Below are 19,787 nucleotides of genomic sequence, written 5' to 3' on the forward strand. Positions count from 1 at the left end.
TGTATTTTAAAGTTTAAGTTTATTACTTGATTATTCTATTATCAAACTTAAGTGGCAGCCAGCTCATCTCTTTATGTCATTATATCTGCAAACTGGAAACATTTCTGAAATGCCTTATTAGTTTGAAGCTGTAAAAGCCGTGTTCTGCTGTTTTACCAACCACCATTTTATTTTAATTCCCCCCACATCAGAGAAATACCCACTCTAATCAATCTTTAAAATCACTGTTGATCACTCAGTGCGTGGTTGAACAAAAAGAGTAAATTCCTAACAGCTACCTCAAGGGTTAGTGATGCAGGTAGCAATAACAAAGATTTAAATCTTCTCCTCCCCACTTTAGAGTAGAATGATTCTACAACATTCCCTCTCTACCCCTTCAGTTGGAACTAAATACTTTTTAATCACTTCTGAGATCCTTCATAACTTAATGCCAGTGCAAATGAAGAATTTGTCTTTTACATCTTCCCTTCCCAGGAGGCAGTGAGTGTTGTCAGAGAAGAAGATGTACTACGTACAGTTTTTCAAGTTTTAAACACAATGGAAGTCAAGGCACTTGATGTAGTTACATAGGTGCAAAAACTTCAGATTACTGACAGTTGTAAGACCAAGTCACAAAGCAGGATTACCAGGAACTGTGCAACTGGGAATAAGGTGAAATCTCATTTTACTACAGCTTTGGCTTGAACTCGCCAGAAAGAAGCTTCTTAAGCATTTCAGAATTTCTTCCTTCTGGTGGGGAAGGCCATCTGTCATGATCTGAGGAAAACAAAACAATGGACTTAGTTGATGGAGGAAGCGGGCATTTTATTTTTGTGTGCTGCCATTGCCCAACTTCAGTCACTTGACATTATTTTTAGCCCATTTCTTACCTGGTATTTCTATGGTATTGCGATATAAACTTTGGCCACCATCTACAACCATGGTTATCCCAGTTATGAAAGAAGCAGCTGGAGACAGCAGAAAACACACTACAGGAGAGATCTAATAAAAAGAATGACAATTTTAATCTTTCTTAAACTTCTGCCAATTGCTTGTGTCCAAGACGCTTCCGAAAACTGACACAGGCAAGACACAGCTATGTTTTCTTCCCAGTAACAAAAACCACCACAATATTAAAATTACTTTTCCAGCTACAAACATCAGGAACATAACAGTTCGACTGTAAGCTTTCTAGTACTTTTAAGATACACTTTTTTCCCATATTCATCTTCATTCTTTTGGTCCTCTCTGCTAGAAGTAAACCTTTCCAGGAACCAATGCCAAATACGAAATATTTTAGCTGTAAGAGGCATCTAAATTAAATTTTGGTGTAACAGTGAGTACTGAGTTAGTCTCTTGGATGACACTACCACATGCTATTACAAGCTTTTTCCTTTCTTCATACTCTACCACAGTTCAAAATCAAGTCTTTACTGTTCTCCATATAACAAAGTGGTGTAAAAATAGAGACATAGAAATAGGAACATCACAAATACTCTGAAATACATTACCTCCTCAGGAACAGCTGATCTCTTGGCAGGAACCTTTGGTATGCTCCTTAACCACATCGCTGCACCTTGTTCTCCATAGTTGGCAACAGCAGTTTCTGAAAATACTATTCCCTGTATTAAAACAAAACAAAGTTAAGTTCTCTTTCACATGTTCAAGTTGTGATTGTTGGAAAATTTTTAAGTTCTTGGGATTTTCTGTTGGACTAATCATCTAAACAGCACTTGAATGCAGTTTTTAAATTGGATGAAATAGTATAGTTTATAAATTAAAAACATAATTTAACAGATAGCCATGTGTCTATTCAAGCAGAATAATTCAGATTATTCCAAATCTTCACTGTCACTTCAATAACAATGAAGAGTATAAAGACTGAAAGACTGTTTTGAAATAACAAGCATTTCAAATAAACTTGCAACAGAAAACTATAAAACCCCAAGAACAAGTTCTTAACTTTTATTTATTTATTGGTAATCTGCAAGAATACTAGAATGACCTTACTGTGAATTATGGAAGCAGACATATTTTGCAGTCACATTTCAGACTCTCTACTTAGCTGCTACAGAAGAAGCGAAAGGAGACCTTCCTGATGATTACACAGTCCAGCTTAGACTCAAGAGGAAAGATGAAGGTTACAGCAATAGGAACATACGGCTACGTAGATGAGTTCTGACAGAACATTTTGGACTCAAATTTATATAAGCTAACAACATTGTAATTCATTCATGAATAATATTTCTCTTCTAAGATGTGTGAGATGTGAGCAACTGTCGTTTGGCAAAAGTAACAGAAAGATATAAAGTATCACCCTAACTAGCCCGTAGATTTTTGTCACCAGCACAGTAACACAGATGGAGAAAAGAAAAAATAAATCCAAACCACTGAAGTGTTTGCCTGTCAAAAGTCTCATTTGACACATGCTATAATTATTATGATTCATTAAGTAATTAGCATGCCTTAAAAATATACACACATAATAATGGTGGCCTAATTACTTATTTCCTAAAGACTTGATAAATCACAAAACAGACAGGAAAAACAAGCCAGTAGACCTTAATATTTAACAAGTCTCCAGATGAACTGGGCCTCACAGAAGCTACCTAAGAGCCGTTACCTGAGAGAACATTACTCATTTTCCATTAAGCATTCTATGGTATGCCAAAAGAAACCAAACCAGGTGTTTTAGCAGAGGATTTCTGTGTATCATGTTACTTTTATTCCACAGACGGCAGGAAGATCTTCCTAGAAGGATCTGACATTTATTGTACTGTGAAATAAATTCTGAATGTAGAAGTAGTTGGACAGAGTTTACCTTCTTCCTTTTGTTTTCAAGAAAGTAAATGTGCAAAGTAAATTGTTATTAAGAGTGAAGGTTACACAAATCACAACAGATGTCATCTCAAACTTCAAAGCTAAGGCCTCTATATAACCTCTGCATCTGCAGCACTGTGCACTACAAAAATATATCTGGTCTTTCTATAAGATTATTTAAAACAATTGCGACATGCTACCTACTTCCTTAGAAACACGTCAGGCATATTTTAGATGACCTGTGTAGTGGTTTCCTGTCTGCATATACTTGATAAGAAAAAAGAAATACATGTAAATATCAGAACACACATCTGGAGAAGGTCCGCTTCAAACACAGTCTTTTTATAACTAAAACTAACCTAACTTGACATGCAGAAGCCAAAGTAAAAGAACTTCTGAGACTCTCTGAACGTATGGGGTAATAACTTTGTAAATACAGGAGGAAGCCACAATCATACATGAACCTCATACAGAAAAAGAATTGTGAACTCAGATGTAACATAATCACTATTGAAACACAAAACATTCAGTAATTGTATGTGAGGGTTTTGTAAAACAGGTCCCCAACTCCTCACAGGTATCTTCTTTTCATTAAGCTAGAGTGGCAGAGTGCCAGTTCAAAGCAGAAGCAATTTTACCCCACGTCTCTGACTTGTCATCCAAACAATATAAAATGCTCTCAAAGGACCTGAGGAACGTAGATGAGAGAATTAAAAACACATAAATAAAAATCCACAAACAGTTGGAGGCTCTAGCTTTTAAAATCCCTTTCAGTCTGAAAGGTTTAACCATAAATACGTGTGGTGGCTAAGTGTAATCATATCATTTGTGATTACTTACAGGAGCAACACTGTTGATTCTTACTCCACTGTGGGCCCATTCCAAAGCTAACGTCTTGGTTAGGTTATTCACTGCAGCTCTTGCAGCTCCTGAGTGCCTATTGAGAAAAGAAAGCAAAAGAAGCATCTCCTCCTTCAGCTAACAGTGCCCGACGTTAATCCCACTAAAGCCTCACTGAGTCAGAGCACTGTCCTATGGCTGGACCAGCCGCCCAAGATGCAGAAGGACTTTCTAGTTCAAGAACTGTGAAGCTGTGGTCAAGTTTAAATGAGTTATGCTATAATTTCCTTAAACATTTGTCAATTCAGCAGGAATATAATTTGAAAGTAGCCTTGCCTATCCATCCACATTTATATACAAATTTCATTTTGGAAATTTTGTTCAACTGTTATTCAGAATTAGTTATTTTTGTTATTCAGAATTAGTTATTTTATTTCTTGGTTCAACTCACAAATATTCTAACAATTTATTCTAACAATCACAGCGACAGTTCATCCAGATTTCTCAAGAGCAGAGAAACTCTAACAATTGTAGCTTCAGCACCACCCTGTGGATCTCCACATTTATTTTGTATAAGCTAAACAAGAACAAGCTAATCAAAAAATATCATCCCGTTCCTTGAATATTTGAGATTTTGAAAACTTTCAACCATGAATCGGGACAAAGAAAAATAATGTAACACGTGTTCAAATTATGTATATATTTTTATAGTTTCTTCAATAGAAATTCGAAGTTTAAAAACATAGCTTCAGAAAAGAAGCTCAGATTTTTTCCACTTAGGAAACTGTCAAAGTACAGCATTTTCACAACTTCAAACTTTACTTTGAAACAACCCATTTTCTGAAAAAAAATTTTTTTTTTTCAACACATTGGAACTTTTTGTCATAAAAGTTTCAACCAGAAGGCTCTAGGTCAAATTCATTTTGAAGGTTAAAAAAAAATATGTAGAACAAATATGGTAAACATGTGCCTATGGAGTGGATGCTGTATTTTAATACAGACAGCCATGATATTTTTTGGTAACATGCTAGGTATGTTCCTCTTACTCCCCATCCAACTCCTGTAACTAATTACGCCATCAGAACTTGTAAACTGACAGTAGAAGAAGAAAAGAGGTGCCAAGTTCCTGCAAACCCACTAGCAATTTGGAGAGGGAAGAAGCAAAGGCTGTATTTCAGTGCACCAGCATCCCATTCCCAGTGAAAGCTTTGGTGGCAACTCTTGCTTCATAGTTTTTTTTACAAAGTAGCTGACAGAGACCAGAGGCGTACTTCACCTTGAGGTCTCTTACTGGATTAATAAAAAGACCCTTGCACGTACAGCCAAGTATCACTACTGCTCTCTCTTGACATTAACTAGTGTATTTCTACACTCAGCTGCTGCCCATTGCACACCTTTCCAATATGAAGTATTTAGAAGTAATTAATAGTTCTAGGGGAAGAATATAGGAAAATGCAAAAAAAAATAGATCATGCATATTACGACATTCCAGGAAACCCAATTTGCACGGCAGCAGTAATGTTGACAATGACTCCTCCATGCTTCTGCATCCAGGCATTGTACACTGTATGAAGGAGGAAGATAACCTATAAATATCAGAGGAAATGCACACGAATGAACTTGCCAACTGGAAGCCAAATAAGTCCAACTCCAATTACCCTACAGGCTTCCAGTGTGGGTTTAGATAACAACCTGCTCTCTTTACCACAGCCTCTCCACCTGATCAGTGAGACAGCACAAGCAGTCTTGCCCAGCATTTGGTGAGAGCCTTTTGTGGACATCAAGATCTTGTGCCTTCCATGTAAATTACTTTCATTCCCACTTTCCTAATGTTATCTGAGAATCACAGATCACACTTAAAATTTAACTTTAAATTTACACTCCTGATGGGAGTGAAGTCTCCTCCTGTGTTACTAACTATAGTGGCTACAGGGAAACTATATTTTTTTGTCTTCTGTTATTGCTGTAAAAAACAAAACAAAACAAACAGACAAACATTCATAATGTTCAGTCCTCACCTGCTTTGCAGCAATAGAAAGTCCCTGTCAGATTTGTTTCTATGACAGCATTCCAGCCTTTTGCACTGATAGCTTCAGAAGGACTCACGAACTGGCCCCCTCCATTATTCACCAGGAAATCAATCTTCCCATGCAGATTCAGTGTAGTCTTCACCAGATCTTCTACCTAAAACAGTATGTTTTTGAAGTATGGTAAAGCGCAGCTTAAGCTGTATACCCAGTCTCCTTTTCACACGTTTTCTCTCTCATATCCTTTTCCACACATAAGGAGGAGGTACCAGACTTCAGAAAAGCTCAAACACTTGGTATGACAGGTTTAGTGAGGATTTAGGATTGGTCTGTATCTGTGTTTACTTAGGAAATCTTCCTGGTATACTGCACTGAAAGAAGAAGGGATCTTTGCTGCTGAAGGTTTGTAAAAACAAACATAAAAGCCTGCTACTTAAGACCTACTGACATTTTCTACAAGTGCAGGGGCATTCACATGAGATGCTGGAAGAATTCCATATAAGATAACTATGGATTTTCTTTCATCTGACCCATATACCTGAGTGTTTTTGAATAGAAAATGCAAGTAAGCGTATGAAACTAACTTTCTAATGCAGAAGTTTTGAGTATTCACTAAAGCTCTGACATAGGAGTAAGCAACAGCTAATGACCTTTGACAGAGCAAGTAACTTAGGTCATTACCAAACAGAACACGAACTCTAGAAAGTGCTGGAAGTGATGTAACTCGTCTTCTTCAGCAAAAGAAAGGTGAGTATGTGACTAAGCAGGTACTTTATAAGCAGGATGAATACTTACGATTAAGAGCACTGTCTGGTACTATTTACCTTTGGGTACTCTGAAAAGGTATTAATAGCAAATATCAATAGACATTTTATTCACTTACTCAAGGAGCTGTCAGTGCAGAAGAGGGGTGTCTTAATTTCATATGGGAGAAAGATATTTGAGATGCTAAACCTAGCTCTAATAGTGACCTAATCTAAGCTACAGGCTTTAAGCTCAACCTTCTGCATTGTTTTCTGTTTTGGAAGTACAGCAGCATCCTCACACGCTCACACTAAACATAGGAGAACTTCCAATGGGGGATGTATTCTAAAGCATTCAAGGTTTATGCAGATACCAAAGTGGATGTGTTTTTCCTATTACAAAATAGTGATCAGACATCTATAACAGCCACTTAATTTAATATTTACCTCAAGAAATTGGACAAGGGTTTCCTGTGTTTGCAATAGCTATCACAGCCAGAAACCATGGATCAGTTACTCCTACCCAAGCATATGTAAGGATTTAATCTAGTATTTGTGGCCACAGAAAACAAAGAAAAAAAAACAACCAACCAAACAAAAAACAGCAACAACAACAATAATAATAACAAACAATTCTGTTTTCTGAAAGACAGCAAAGGCTGGCAGGCTCTCCAGTCACTGCTCAGATGGTTTCTTCTGAAGCAATCTTCACAATGTCGAAGAAGAAGTACTGCTTGCAGTGCTTTTCCCAATTACAGTAAACATGGTGACAGCAGCCACCAGCAGAGTGAGAAAAAGGATCTGGTAGAACACATTTAAATCACAGTGAGAACTGAAGATGATAGCTTTCATTACAAAGTAATCAAAACCCACTTCATAAAAAAAGATACTAGACTCTCCTTGGAAGCAGAGAGGGAGTCCAGAAGGTTTAGCTAACAGTTTAGGACATACTTTAAAAAAAAAAGAAAAAAAAAAGAACAAATTCAGGCACTTCAGACATAACCAGAAAACTGGAGCTCTTCAATATGGGCCTTTTTTTTGCGTGACTGCAGTTCCAAAATACTATGTAATAGCACGCTCTCCCAGATTACGGGGATGACAGTGCTCGCTGACACCAAGAGAAAAAGGGCAAATGCCCACATAAGTTCAAGGGACCTCTGAGTGGTATTAGAACTCAAGAGGTAAATTACCTGCTACTTCTAGTCCTCAACTAGCTCTTCAGTAGGTATCCTTGCAGAGGGAAAACAGGCATTTTTGTGTTATTGCTGTGTAATTTTAAAGTAAGACAACAGGAATCTCTTATCCACAACTCCCCGCCAAGCTGTACTCTTCCACTACAGGCTTCACACAGGCATTAAGTATTTATATACCAGCTGAGACTGTGCTAAGCTATAATGTTTATTGGAAAAGAAAAGCTACTAGTGAACTCAGACAGAAGGTAAAGTGCTAAGTAGTACTGTATTGAGTCCTTCCCAAGGATTCTTATTTGTCAGGTGTCCAAATGATAGGTTTTAGCCTCAGGGTCTGCTCCAGCAGCGCTGCTGATGGAGCTCAACGTGGAAAGGGGAAACAGCAGAGAATTTTGAACTGCTGTTTTCACTAAATAAGCTCCAGACCTCAGGATAAGGGGTGGATGCACCACCACTGCTTCAGGATAAAGCCACTTGAAGACAGAACACGGAAACCTCAGGTGCACCCAAAACTGGCATCCCAAAACTCTTTACTTCTCCATATTTAAAAACGAAACAGTTTTGTTATCCTTCACAAAGCAGTCAATGGAAAACTAGAAGCAGCAGACCCCTTTGACTGAAATAAGTCTGGCAGGTTATACCAGTGGTAGAAAATCCTCCATCAAGCAAGATTATTTTTTGCATATTAACTGAAAAGTAAGCTTTGCTAGAAAGATGGAGGGCCTCTGAGGATGAAGATTAAGAGACTTTAAAATGTACATTCATTAAGCTATCCCCAGGATATCTGCCAGCAAGCTTCTGCAGCAATTAATGCAGTGCACCTTCTTTAGGGTCTTCCCAAGCCAGAAAGAGCTCTAACAGCCGTATTGCACTCCTTGATGAGAGATGAACCTTCTCATGTTTGAATTTCACAGATCCAAACTAGTGCACACAAAAGGAATGAGCTCTGCTGTCTTCAAAGTTACCTTGAGGAGGCAAAAACAAACAAACAAAAAAACCATACATCCAGCTCAAAGTCAAAGGGGGGGAGGGAGAAAGTATGATGGGACAGAAAAAGGCTGATGGGTTGAGATAAGGATAATTTAATTAAAGGGAAAAGAAAGAAAAAATGATAATAATAAAAAAAAGCACAGAGAGAAAAAATTATTCTCTACTTCCCATCAAGAAGCAATGTTTGGCCCTATACTGGGAAGCAGGTCTGCAATACGCAGAGCAGCTGTTTGGGAGGACAGACATCTTCACAACAAGAGCCTCCCCCTTTCTCACCTTTTATTGCTGCACATGACACCATACGGTATGGAATATCCCTTTGGTCGGTTTCGGTCAGCTGCCCTGGTGATGTTCCCTACTCACCTCTTGCCCACCCAGAGCCTGCTGGCTTTTGGGGAGGTCTGGAAAGAGAGAGCAATGCTGTGCCAGCACTGCTCAGCAACAGACAAAACTGCGGTGCGATAGCGGTGCTGTTCTAGCTGTAAGTGCAGAGCACAGCCCTATAGGGGCTACTGTGGATGCGGTTTATGAGAACTTTCTCTAGCAGAAGGTACCTGACAGAGGGTTCTGCGATACAGTATGAAAAAGTCCTAAGAAAGTTCTGGTGTATCTGTAAATGATTAGAGCTTAAAACTAAATGGAAGCCAACAACTCCGTGATGGAACTTCCAGATAACAGAAGAGACACCAAGTTTCTCCACGTGCCACTGTGGCTAGCTGTACTATAAGATAATGCCTAAGCGTTTCACACAGCACTACAAACAAGGCTTTAACAGCTTCAAAACTGGCTTTGAAAACTTTTGAAGTTGCTAAGGCTGTTTTGACAAATCTGTATTTTTTTAATATGAAACAAAGAAGGAATGGCAGTTTCTTTGGTAGAGATTGCCTCATTTTACCATCCCAGTCCTCTACCACTTTACACAACGCTGCAGTCACCACTACCTCACTTTTAAGTTGATGCAAAAATAAGATTCACCTGCAGAAAATTATTAAGCATGCCATACTGCTCTCTGCAAGCACAGTGACATGGAAGAACACTTTCATGGAAGAACCTCTTTTCTTTCGTGTGGCTTTAATCATGTAAGTTGCCCTCTGACATCTGTCATAAACTATTATATCATACTGCTGATGCTGGTAAATACAAACCTAAAATCCACTAGTAGGTGAAGTGACATATTGCACAGCCTCAGGGTTCTTCTCCTTTAGGAAAAAAACCTTTAAGTATGTCAGTATAAATATTTTATGTCCTGAGTTGTCCCATGGAGGAAGAATTTTTATTTTTATTTGGTTTGTGCTTGTATATTAGGATACTTCCAGAATTCACATAGCTACTGAAGGTCATTAATGTTTCTTTAAGTTTTGCTAGATTTTAACAGAGACTTTGAAAGGTTAAGAAAAAAAATACTGGAATGTTTTATAGCAGTCTTGAGATAAAAGTCCAGTGTCAGGTTGGACTTTAAAATTTTTACACAGAAAAAAATAGAAGATGAATGCAGGCTTATGAAGGACATGCATGGAGTTCTTCTGCTCCTGATCTTTCAATTTTTGTGACAAAAATCTCAACTGTGATAGTAATAAGGATTGAGAGCAGAATTTTTGCGTAGCTCAAATTGTAACTAAAATTTGAAACATGGCTAGGATTTTTTTTTTCTTAATATGAGCAAAATTGACAATGCGGGGATCGTCTCAATAACTTAACTTGTGTCACCTCACAAGCATTGAGATTCCATGCTCTGACTTCCTCTTTGAAGATGCAAGTCTGAAGGTCTCCATCTTCACAAGTAACCACACCCCCACTGGTGTCACAAAAATGTGACACAGAACCACATTAAGTAGGCTCCAGCTCAGCCCTAGAACATAAAAGCTCCAAAGCCTGCTTCTCTTAAAAATATTTGAAATAAGTAGGTGCAGTCAGAAAATTATTTGCATTTACAAATGCTTTCTTGCTTAGTTTGCTAACAAACGGTCTTTCCTTGGAAATACACAGCTTTATCTAGATCAATTTAATAGATTTTTACTGCACCTAGAGTACTCCTGAGAGGGCCAGAGATGAATTTGGAGGTCTGAGAATTTATATACATGATATACTTATGACATGTTAAACCCCAAAACAAGATCACTAGTCGTTACCTCCTCTTCTTTGCGGATATTGCACTGCAAGGGAGTCACTTTGGCAGGACTCACGGAAGAAAATGCATTATTCAGTTCTTCTGCAGTGGCTTTTAATCGGTCAAATTTACGAGAGGCAATAACAACACTGCAACCTGTAGAGACAGAATGAAAAATCCTTCAGCTAGCAGTCAAAGCTGCAGTTACCCTAGTTCATAACATCACGGAGACATTTTGTAGGATGTGCATTTCTTAGTCACTGGCTGGAAAATACAACAAAGAAGTTCTAGAAAGAGAGAGAGAAATGACTGATGTCAGGTGCTTCTTAGCAACAAGATCCCACTGTGCCAGGAAAAGAGCAATCAAGAAAAACAACAAAAAGGTTCACTCTCCTTCCTGCAGAAAGGGAGACAGCCGGTGAGTTGCAGAGTCAGCAAAGTAGCTTTCAGACATGACTTTTGCGGCTTCTGCTGAAGGCTGCCTCATTCATCGATTACATGATTTAAAGATGTTTTAGCTAGCCTTGATTACAAAAAAAACACATTTGCTCCTAAAACCACAAAAATAAACTTATTGTAGCTCTGGCTGTAATTTTGACTAGTAGTGAGCAAATGTAATATTCTGCTTTTTAACCCTACAGAGCCTGAAAGAAAGGATGATACAGCTGTAAGATTAACTCTTATCTGCAGACAGCAGGAACAGAGGCTTTCCCACGGCACTTGCACATGCTTTATAATCCTAGCTCAGAAAGCAGAGAAAAATACTAGTCAGGAGCTCAAGCCTTCTGCTTGTGTCAGCATTTGGAGGCTGAAGGACTCATTCTACAGAGAGAAGCAATGCAGGCACCAAATTAACAGTAAGCACTTGCACTGCAGTCTCGTCTCCTTTGTCACCAGAGGGCTCAGGACAGCTTTAAGTCTTCGGTGATTGCTACTACACAGACTGAAAGAGATCATACTAGATTAATCCCTTGTACAAATCCACTAGACATGCAATTTCATACTATGCATGAGCAAATTACTAGGTTGCCACTGCCAAGTGGGCAGAGAGGGAGGTCTTGCTCTCACTTGCCCATCATCATAATCCTCGTATCCCAACAGAAGCCATTCTTTCCTCACACCAGCTCTGGTGCTCATCTGCTTAAGCATAAATTAATTCAACAAAGTAAACCAGCCAAAAAAAACGTTAACATTTTGCCAGGTGCCTTTTTTTCTTTTGTTGCTATTTTACTGAGTGGAATTTGGCCTCTCATGTGATCAAACAAACACGAGAATCAACCCAAAATAACTAGTGGGAGTAAAGAGCAGCAAGCTGTTCATTTGGCTCAGGCTCTCTTGTGAAACTATACATCAAATTAAATTAAAAAGAAAAAAAAAATAAAAAAGGAAAGAAGGAGCCAAACTTATAGAAGGAAATGCTGCAACTATATATCCCTAGGAATGAGGTTTCCACCTTTGGTAGCTGGCCATCTTAAAATAACACAGGTAAAGATGTTAGTCTCTAAAGTCTCCTAATTTTTTAGATTAAGGACTCGGTCATCTGCACAATAACCTGACTAACCCTACAGTAGAGTTCATAAAATGACACGCAATCACCAATTAACACAAAACACTGATTTTCTGTAGCACGGTGTCATTTATCAACTTAAGTGCTTATTAATACACCGAAGATAAAGTCCAGTAGGAGACTATCTTTGCTAGATATGCTAATGTGCCAGATATGCTAAATATGAGCAGGGAGATTCTAATTAGCGGGGAAGACCTGGCACCTACAGCACAAACTGGTACTGCTTCCCTGAAGTCCTTACTTTTCTTCACAAAGAATGACCAGACCTTTTTGTGATAGGGTTGAGCGGAGAAGAGACAGATGCAGTTCCAGACAAATTATTTAAATCTCTCCAGAAGGCTTTGAAGAAGATTGGTTATAAAAACAAACGATGTACATTGTGACCAGCATTATCTGTCATTGCTCCTACAAGCATTCTCTGTCCAACCAGCCTCCTTTCCAAAAAAATACAGCCTGAAGTACAAGGTATAAATGGATATAGTTCCTGGTCATCATCCTGTAGGAATAGGCAGCATGTCTGCAGATGGAAGTTACATTTGACAGATTTAAGCCACAGATCCTTCTCCATTTTCTCAACACATTTACTAGAGATTCGCAGCCTTGTTTTCCGTTTAGGATGTCATGGAGAGACATTTTTGTTATTTGCATTTTGCTTGAGATAAATAATGCTGATCAAGTTAAGAACAGTTTTAATGTAACTGGGTAATACTGACAAACATTGTGACAATGATGCTTAAAAAAGCACCTTCTTAAGGCACTAGCTAAAAACACCTTTAAAAAAATAATGTTTTGTTCCTTGGTAACCCAAAGGCAGCAGAACGAGCCCTTATTTCAGCTCCACAAAACAAGTGGAAAGCTGGACAGCAAGGGCCAGGAGAAGTGCACAGTGCACATTTAAACAACACAACGCACCCAACGTGGTGGGGCATAACACTTGGCGTTATTTATCCTAATCATGTTTATCTAACATTACCTGAAACCAGTCAGATGCCAATGAACCCTGACATTTATGTTGGAAGCTGCAGAAAAGGTGGTGCCAGGTAGATTACCGAGATGTTTCTACAGAGTGTGCCTTTTCCTCCAGATTTCATCACTTACCTTTAACCAGCATTGAAAGAAAGCCTACAAAGCACATGCTGAAATATACTTGAAATATACATACTTGAACTTCAAGACTTCGTTGTCACAAGCACTGACAGGGAATTTCTCCAAGCTTAACAGGGGGACAACATTTTAAAAGCCCGCTCAGCTTCAGCAGCAGCGAGGCATTCAGTTCAACTCAGCCCAGCAGCATTACGAAGAAAACTAACTTCAGAGGGGGCATGAGTCCCCATTTCCATCCCTTAAAGCCCATCCCTTAAAGCCCATCCCTTAAAACACCACCCCCAGAACCCCACAAACCCACGCACCGCCCGCCACGACCCCAAACGCCCCAAACGCCCCACAGCGCCACACGAGCACCCCTGCCCGGCTCCCGCTATCCCTCCGGGTCCCCTCTTCCCTTCCCCACCACCACCCCGACCCTCTGCCCGCCCACCTAAGGCCAGCAGGTCGGCGGCGATAGCCTTGCCGATGCCGGTGCCGCCGCCGGTGACGATGGCCACCCGCCCGCTGAAGAGCCCCGCCGCCAGCAGCCCCCGCGCCGCCGCCATTTTCCCCCCCCCTTTCTCCCGAGCCGCCGCTCCGCCCCATGCCGCGCCCCGGGACCGGGGCTGTGTCAGCGGGGAAAGGCGGAGGGCAGCGGCTCTCCCGGGGCCCCGAGGAGCTCCCCCTGGCCGCACGGAGCGGCAGCGGGGCCCCGCGGGTGGAGCCGGCAGGTAAGGCGGCCGCGGGGAGCCGGGGGGTGGCGGAGGGGGCACCATTTTCCAGAGGCGCGTCCCTCACAGAGCCATCTTGAGGCGCGCATCAGCCAGGTGGGGGAGAATCCCCGTGTGCCTTTTGGCTTTCTCCTTTGTTAGCTGGAGTCGTTTGCCTCTCCCAGAGCATGTTTCAAGTTTGAACTAATGAAATCGAAGCGAATTGTAAAGGAGCATCCTCACCCCGAAGCTCAGTGTGTGCCAAAGGAAGCTGTGTGCCCTCCCTGTATGGGGAGTTCACTTGTGTCCATGCTCATTCAGCAAAGGGGGACAAGGCAGAAACAGACTTCTGTGTGGTGGCTTAGACCCATGAGGCAACTGCTGGACAAAGTCGCCTTCCAGATGGGTTAATGTTGGCAGAGCACTTTGATTTTTTTAAAGCACCGTGTTACTTCCAGGAGGCAAGACGTGAAGTGCTGCAGCTGACGCTGCAAGAAATACTTTCCCCACTTTTAATCATCGTGAGCCTCCACAGCTCCCCGTGAGTTATCTCTGGCTGCCCTACATATTTTAGGCAGGCTGCATCAGAGAGATCTTTAATTAATCCCAGGGAGAAGCACTCGTCTGTGATAGTGAACTAGATTTTCCTACTCTAACCTGCCCACCATCCCGGCTGAGCCACAGGCCGCCCAGGAAAATCCGTCTGGCCTCTCTGTTTGTTACTTGCTTGTTAGATTTCCTGGAGAGCCCCCTCAAATGATTTTTTTTTCTTCCCTATTGAGATAAGTTTCTTGTTTTCTGCAAGCTTTTGGAATTTCTCAATAGCCATAAATAAGAGGCTTAACGCATTCGGTTAAGGTTGTGTGAGTGATGGGTGGGAGGATAAAGGGGAAAGGCATAAAGATCAGAGAGTAAAGAGGCAAGGAAAGGAGATACCCATTCCTTGGCCTGAATGGAGGGTAGCCCCTTCTGCTACAAAACCCATCCACAAAGAACTGAGCCGAGATAACCAATTTTCACAGATATTTTCAGCAAGCCAGTGTCTTCTAGTCAGTGTTGTGGGGGTTGTCTTTGAAACAAGGCTTGAGTGTATCATTGTGTGAATTGATTTTACTCCTGTGTTTTAGATTCAGAATGATTTAAGCTGAAAAGAAGAAAATCTTATTAACTGAAATCAATTTTAATCTTCTCTTACACTTGTACTTTCTTAGTCACAAAGGAATGTTCATTTTCCTTTGTTGGTAGCATTAAAACATGTTGGTCTGTCACTACATGCAGCCACAGCAGTAAAGTCAGTAAGCAGAAGGCTATTCCTTTATGTTATTCTATAAATTTAATGTTTGGATATGTATTAGGAAGCAGTGTCTGATTAGACAGAAAATTCTTAATTTTATTATTATGTTTTAACTTGCAGTATGTGTCAGCTTGCATTTGGATGAAAATAAATCGGCATTTAAATCCTCAGTCTTCACTTTTATTTTTTTTTTGATGCTAAAACCTGCTTAATTTTGTTTCCTTGATGTATCTATCACCTAAAAACATTAACATTCCAAATTCAAAATGACACATTTAGAAAAAAGAATGCATCAGTAGTTGCTTTTTTCCGCTTGTCAGCCCTTCAGAGTTGTGCAATTAGCACTTCATTCTTTAGCATCTACTTTTGTATTTATAGATTGACTAGGAAAGAACTAGCTCTCTGTTGGCTTTTTTTTCAGCTCCCAGATTGTGTCTCAGCTTTGAATGAACGAGTTCGATTTGTTGAGATGAATGGGAAACTGCATTTTCAGAAAAGGCTACTTTTGTCAAAGACAGATTTTGTGCTTTGCCAGCCTATGGCTTAGCTATTCAGCTGATGACATCTGCCAGTCCAGCTCTCTGCCATGCTTTAGAAGTCCTGGCAGCAATATTTACTGCTTTAATATTCCTTACAGCCTGCTGTCCTTTGGGGGGGTTGTGCATTCACCCTGTTTGTGCCCCCCCATATCTTGTAATCCATGTTGGCAAGGGGGAAGGTCTCCGAGTTGTTAAATACCAAACTGAGGAGAGAGACAGATGGCTCCAAACAGGAGAGAAACCTCGGTGGCATCTGAATCCCAGGAGAGGTGTCCCTGGGACCAGCAGTCTCACAGGGAGGTGAAAGCAGAGGAGATTTAATGAAAAGCATCCTAGCGCTACATATAAAACCTTAAGGTCAAAGATGATTTATGACGGAGGGTTTCTGCTAGTTAGCCTTTAGGAAGATCAACCTGCAGCTCTGGCTGCTGCTGCTTTCCCAGGCCCCACTCCCATGGATGCTCCAGGTTTATGGCTTTCTTCTCCTGGAATACCAAATTGCACAAAGTATAACAGCAATCCTTTTTACTCCCTATACAATCCCTATGATTATTACCAGAAATATGAGGGTGGAGCCATAACTTAATGAAAAAGGGTATGAGTTTCTGTTCCCATACCTCTCTGGACTCTCCCATGGGATCACACCAAAGGCCTCCTCTTTTTTTTTTTTTTTTCAAAAGTCCCTGCCACTTTCACCTCCTGTCTGTGCATTCTCTGCTGTGGCTGGTTTTCCTTTTCATCTCCTCTCACTGGTACATGAGAGCCTTTCTATTTCATGACTTCTGCCTTCCTGGTCAGCCCCATCTGGTGGTTAGATTCCCTGGCCAATTCATCTCTTCAGGGACTTCCTCACCGGGCAGATACTTTGCTCGCAGGGATATCTGGAGGTCCGTCAGTCTAAGTAGGAGATAATCAGGATTTCCCTAGCTTTCATCATTGTCTAGGAATTTCATTCCAGTGACTTAATTAAAAAAAAAAAAAAAAAAAGGAGATACTGAAGACAGGCACCATACTCAAAGTAGAGTTTGTAGTCAGGGAAGATGTAGGGTATCAGTTACAGTTTGGCACGGGTACATGTTCTAAATAATCACGCACCCCACTGACACTGTATTAATGATGCTGGAGCATTTCCTTGTCTGCAATTGAAAGTGCTGCGTCCTTAATACCCTGGCATCATGGATCTGTATCTGCACTTTTATCCAATTGCGAGTCCCCTGAGCCAACTAATTCCTGCTGCAAGAGATACTGTCTAAGTATCTTAGATTATATTTACTGTGCAATGCATTAAGCAATCCTGAATCACTCCCGGGGGACCTTCCAGTTCTTGCTCTGTAGAGTTTGGCTCTTCAGCAACTCCTGGGCTGCAGCCAGGTGTTAGAGAAAGCTCTGATCTGCAGCCCCTGAGCATCTTACCCAAATAAGAACTCCAAGGTGCGGTTTTGTGTCAGGATTTTTCAGATACCTTCTTCCCGTACTGGATTTAGAATTGACTGTGTTTTCCATTGCACTGCGTGGCTCCAACTCCTTTCTCTCTAATTGCAGGTTTTGCTCTTTGGGGTCTCCTCATTTTCTCTGAGTAAGGCACTGGCGTGCTTGATTTTCTTGCAGCAGAGAGCAGGGCCAGGAAGGAGAGGGGACCAAGACACAGTCAGGCATCTTCTGGGTAGGAAGGGATGGAAAAAGAGCCTGAGGTGCTAATGCAGGATCCTAGTTTTTAGTTACTGTAAAGGTCAGGCGAGAGTCCAATACACATTAAAACATCCTGGCAAGAGTGCTGCATGAGTTCCTAAGGAAGGGAAACGGAGATCTTGTGATTCTTTTACTGAAATAACATTTACTCTTTTACTGAAATAAAAACAGATGCGCTGCCAGGTCCCGGGCTGAGGGCGTTGCTGTGGAGGCGGGACGCTGCGCTCACGTTGGTGTGACCGACTGCGTTCTGCAGCTCCTGCGGATGGCACTGTGTAATACAGCAGGGTCCTGGTAGATGGGAAGGAATTGCAATAGGCACCTGCTGGTTCAAGGTGCAGGATGACCCACTTTGGGCAAATGCAGCAGTGAGGGTTAGAATAGCGGACAAGAGAGAGAACGCAGCTTTGCTTTATCATCAGGATCTTTTTCCTAAAAGTGTAAGCGTTTCTGTTAAGTTTATTCAAGCCTGCTTTGGAATCCACTTGAATTGCTTTGAGGATTTCAAACCATCCTTCAAGGCGTGCTCCTTTTAAGGTCTTGGTTGTCTTTAAAGACTCTTGTGTACATGCCACTCACAGAAGTTTTCCACAGAGTAAAATAAACGTAAGGAAACAGATCTCATCCCTGGAAGCAGTGGGAAACTTTGAGTGCTTTGTCTTCATTTCTCATTTAGCAGTCTGGACAAAGAACGTGGAGACAAGGCAGAGACAGCACTTCAGACTTTAGCTCTAAAAAAAAAGGTAGACCAGCAGTGTTTGGGAATTCTGAATAAGTTAGCATGCAAAAAAATTGACTAATTTGTTTAGTATAAAATTAAAATGCACAGCTGTTCTTGTATGCCATTTCTCAGACTTCGGTAATACTAATCTAGACAGCATTTATCATTCCCTGACATTTGGAAAAGTTACGGAACAGCAGAGGGAAAAAAAAAGATCTGATTCATAAAACAGATATTCTGTAAAATGCCCTTGACTTTTAAAAAAAGTCATTGAAAATGTCATCCAGAAACAATTTAGTGATGCTTTGGAAAGCTCCTCTTCACTGCTTTTATTTTTATTTTGCCTGTATCTTTGGAGTACCACCAGCAGGCGTTTGGGTGCCTCACACGGAGGACGAAGGACTGCAGGGAGAGCAGCGCCCCTGAGCCACACAGCTTGGCAGCGGAGCTGGTGAGCCCTCGATGCGAGCCCAAGGCATTCTGTCCGTGCTGAACTGCAGCTTCTGCGCAGGCCGTCCCGTGCTGGCCAGGCTCTTGTCAACACCTGCGGTGGTCCAGGAGCTGCTTGGCAGCCTCAGCGTGGGGCAGCACCAGCACCGAGTGCTGGCAGCGATAAATGAATGACTGCGTTTGCCAGTTATAACTCAGGACTGGGCAAAATTGGGTCTAGCTGTGTCTGACTGCAGACTGGGTGGCTTGCCCACTCTTCCCTTTGCTTTTACCATCCCCGCCTCCTGATGGTCAGGCAGGGGGTGGCGAACTCCATTACCAAACCCATGAAGGTTTTGGTGAAAGGGGTCACCTTACTGTGTCAGACTCGGTGCTTTTGGCTGTCCAGCTTGGGGTCTGCTCCTGCTTGGATGCACGCTGAGACCATGGCCTTTTTTTCTTGCCTCTCTTTCTTTCCTTAAAAAATAAAAGTGCCTTGAAGCTTGTGGATTAAACAGGGAGGGAAAAATGGGTGTGATCTATGAGCTTTGTTGCTTCCTTTCTCCTATTTTGCTGGCAGGCCACAGGCAGGTGTTTTTCTTTGTGCTTCTGCTATCGTTGCACAGACACTTAAAGCAGCTTGCTATGGGCTGCTGCTGTAAAGGTTTTTTTCCCCTCCCCTTCCTTGAACATTTCTTCCTCTAGTGGTGGCTGCATGGTGAACTTGATGAGGGAATTAATCTGGCTGAAAATAACATTTTATTTTCTTTTAAAATGCAAAAGGCTTGTTTTCAGTGAGATAAATCCCCCTGTCAAGTTCACTGCAGGCTGCACAGACACTAGCACTGGTAGGGAGGAGCTGTTCCCACCTTGCCTTCTAACGGATCATTCATCACAGCCTGTGTATTCGCTGGATTCAAGGAACTGTAATCTAATTTGAGCTATTTCACTGTGAAATGGAGACAGGCATTGTTCCCTGCTTCAGCAGGGTACGGTGAGGATGCGTATGTGAAAGACCACGTCAAATCACTGAGGTAAGTCCTACTGTTCGTCCCT

At 41.3% G+C, this 19,787-nt stretch overlaps 2 protein-coding genes across 12 annotated transcripts in view; one reads left to right on the top strand and one right to left on the bottom strand.

The window, feature by feature from the left end:
• PECR (peroxisomal trans-2-enoyl-CoA reductase) lies at positions 1–13,932 on the bottom strand. The gene is made up of 8 exons (XM_027461397.3): positions 13,801–13,932; positions 10,719–10,852; positions 5,658–5,823; positions 5,122–5,203; positions 3,640–3,736; positions 1,491–1,601; positions 870–981; positions 1–756 (listed from the first exon to the last, which is right to left on the bottom strand). Exons 1-8 carry the CDS (start codon positions 13,913–13,915, stop codon positions 668–670), a joined length of 906 nt encoding a protein of 301 aa, XP_027317198.2. The 5' UTR covers positions 13,916–13,932; the 3' UTR covers positions 1–667.
• Positions 13,925–19,787, top strand: part of TMEM169 (transmembrane protein 169) — a 15,555-nt gene continuing 9,692 nt past the window's right edge. The window contains exons 1-3 of one of the 11 annotated variants that reach the window (XM_038182006.2): positions 13,939–14,080; positions 18,661–18,753; positions 19,515–19,765. The gene's annotated coding sequence lies outside the window, so the exon portion shown is untranslated. Of the gene's footprint in view, positions 14,081–18,660; positions 18,754–18,777; positions 19,766–19,787 lie in introns of those variants that run through there. The other 10 variants (XM_038182007.2, XM_072040557.1, XM_072040558.1 and 7 more) reach the window with 10 other exon arrangements.

This window comes from Anas platyrhynchos, chromosome 7, assembly GCF_047663525.1.
Source record: "Anas platyrhynchos isolate ZD024472 breed Pekin duck chromosome 7, IASCAAS_PekinDuck_T2T, whole genome shotgun sequence".
NCBI lineage: Eukaryota > Metazoa > Chordata > Aves > Anseriformes > Anatidae > Anas > Anas platyrhynchos.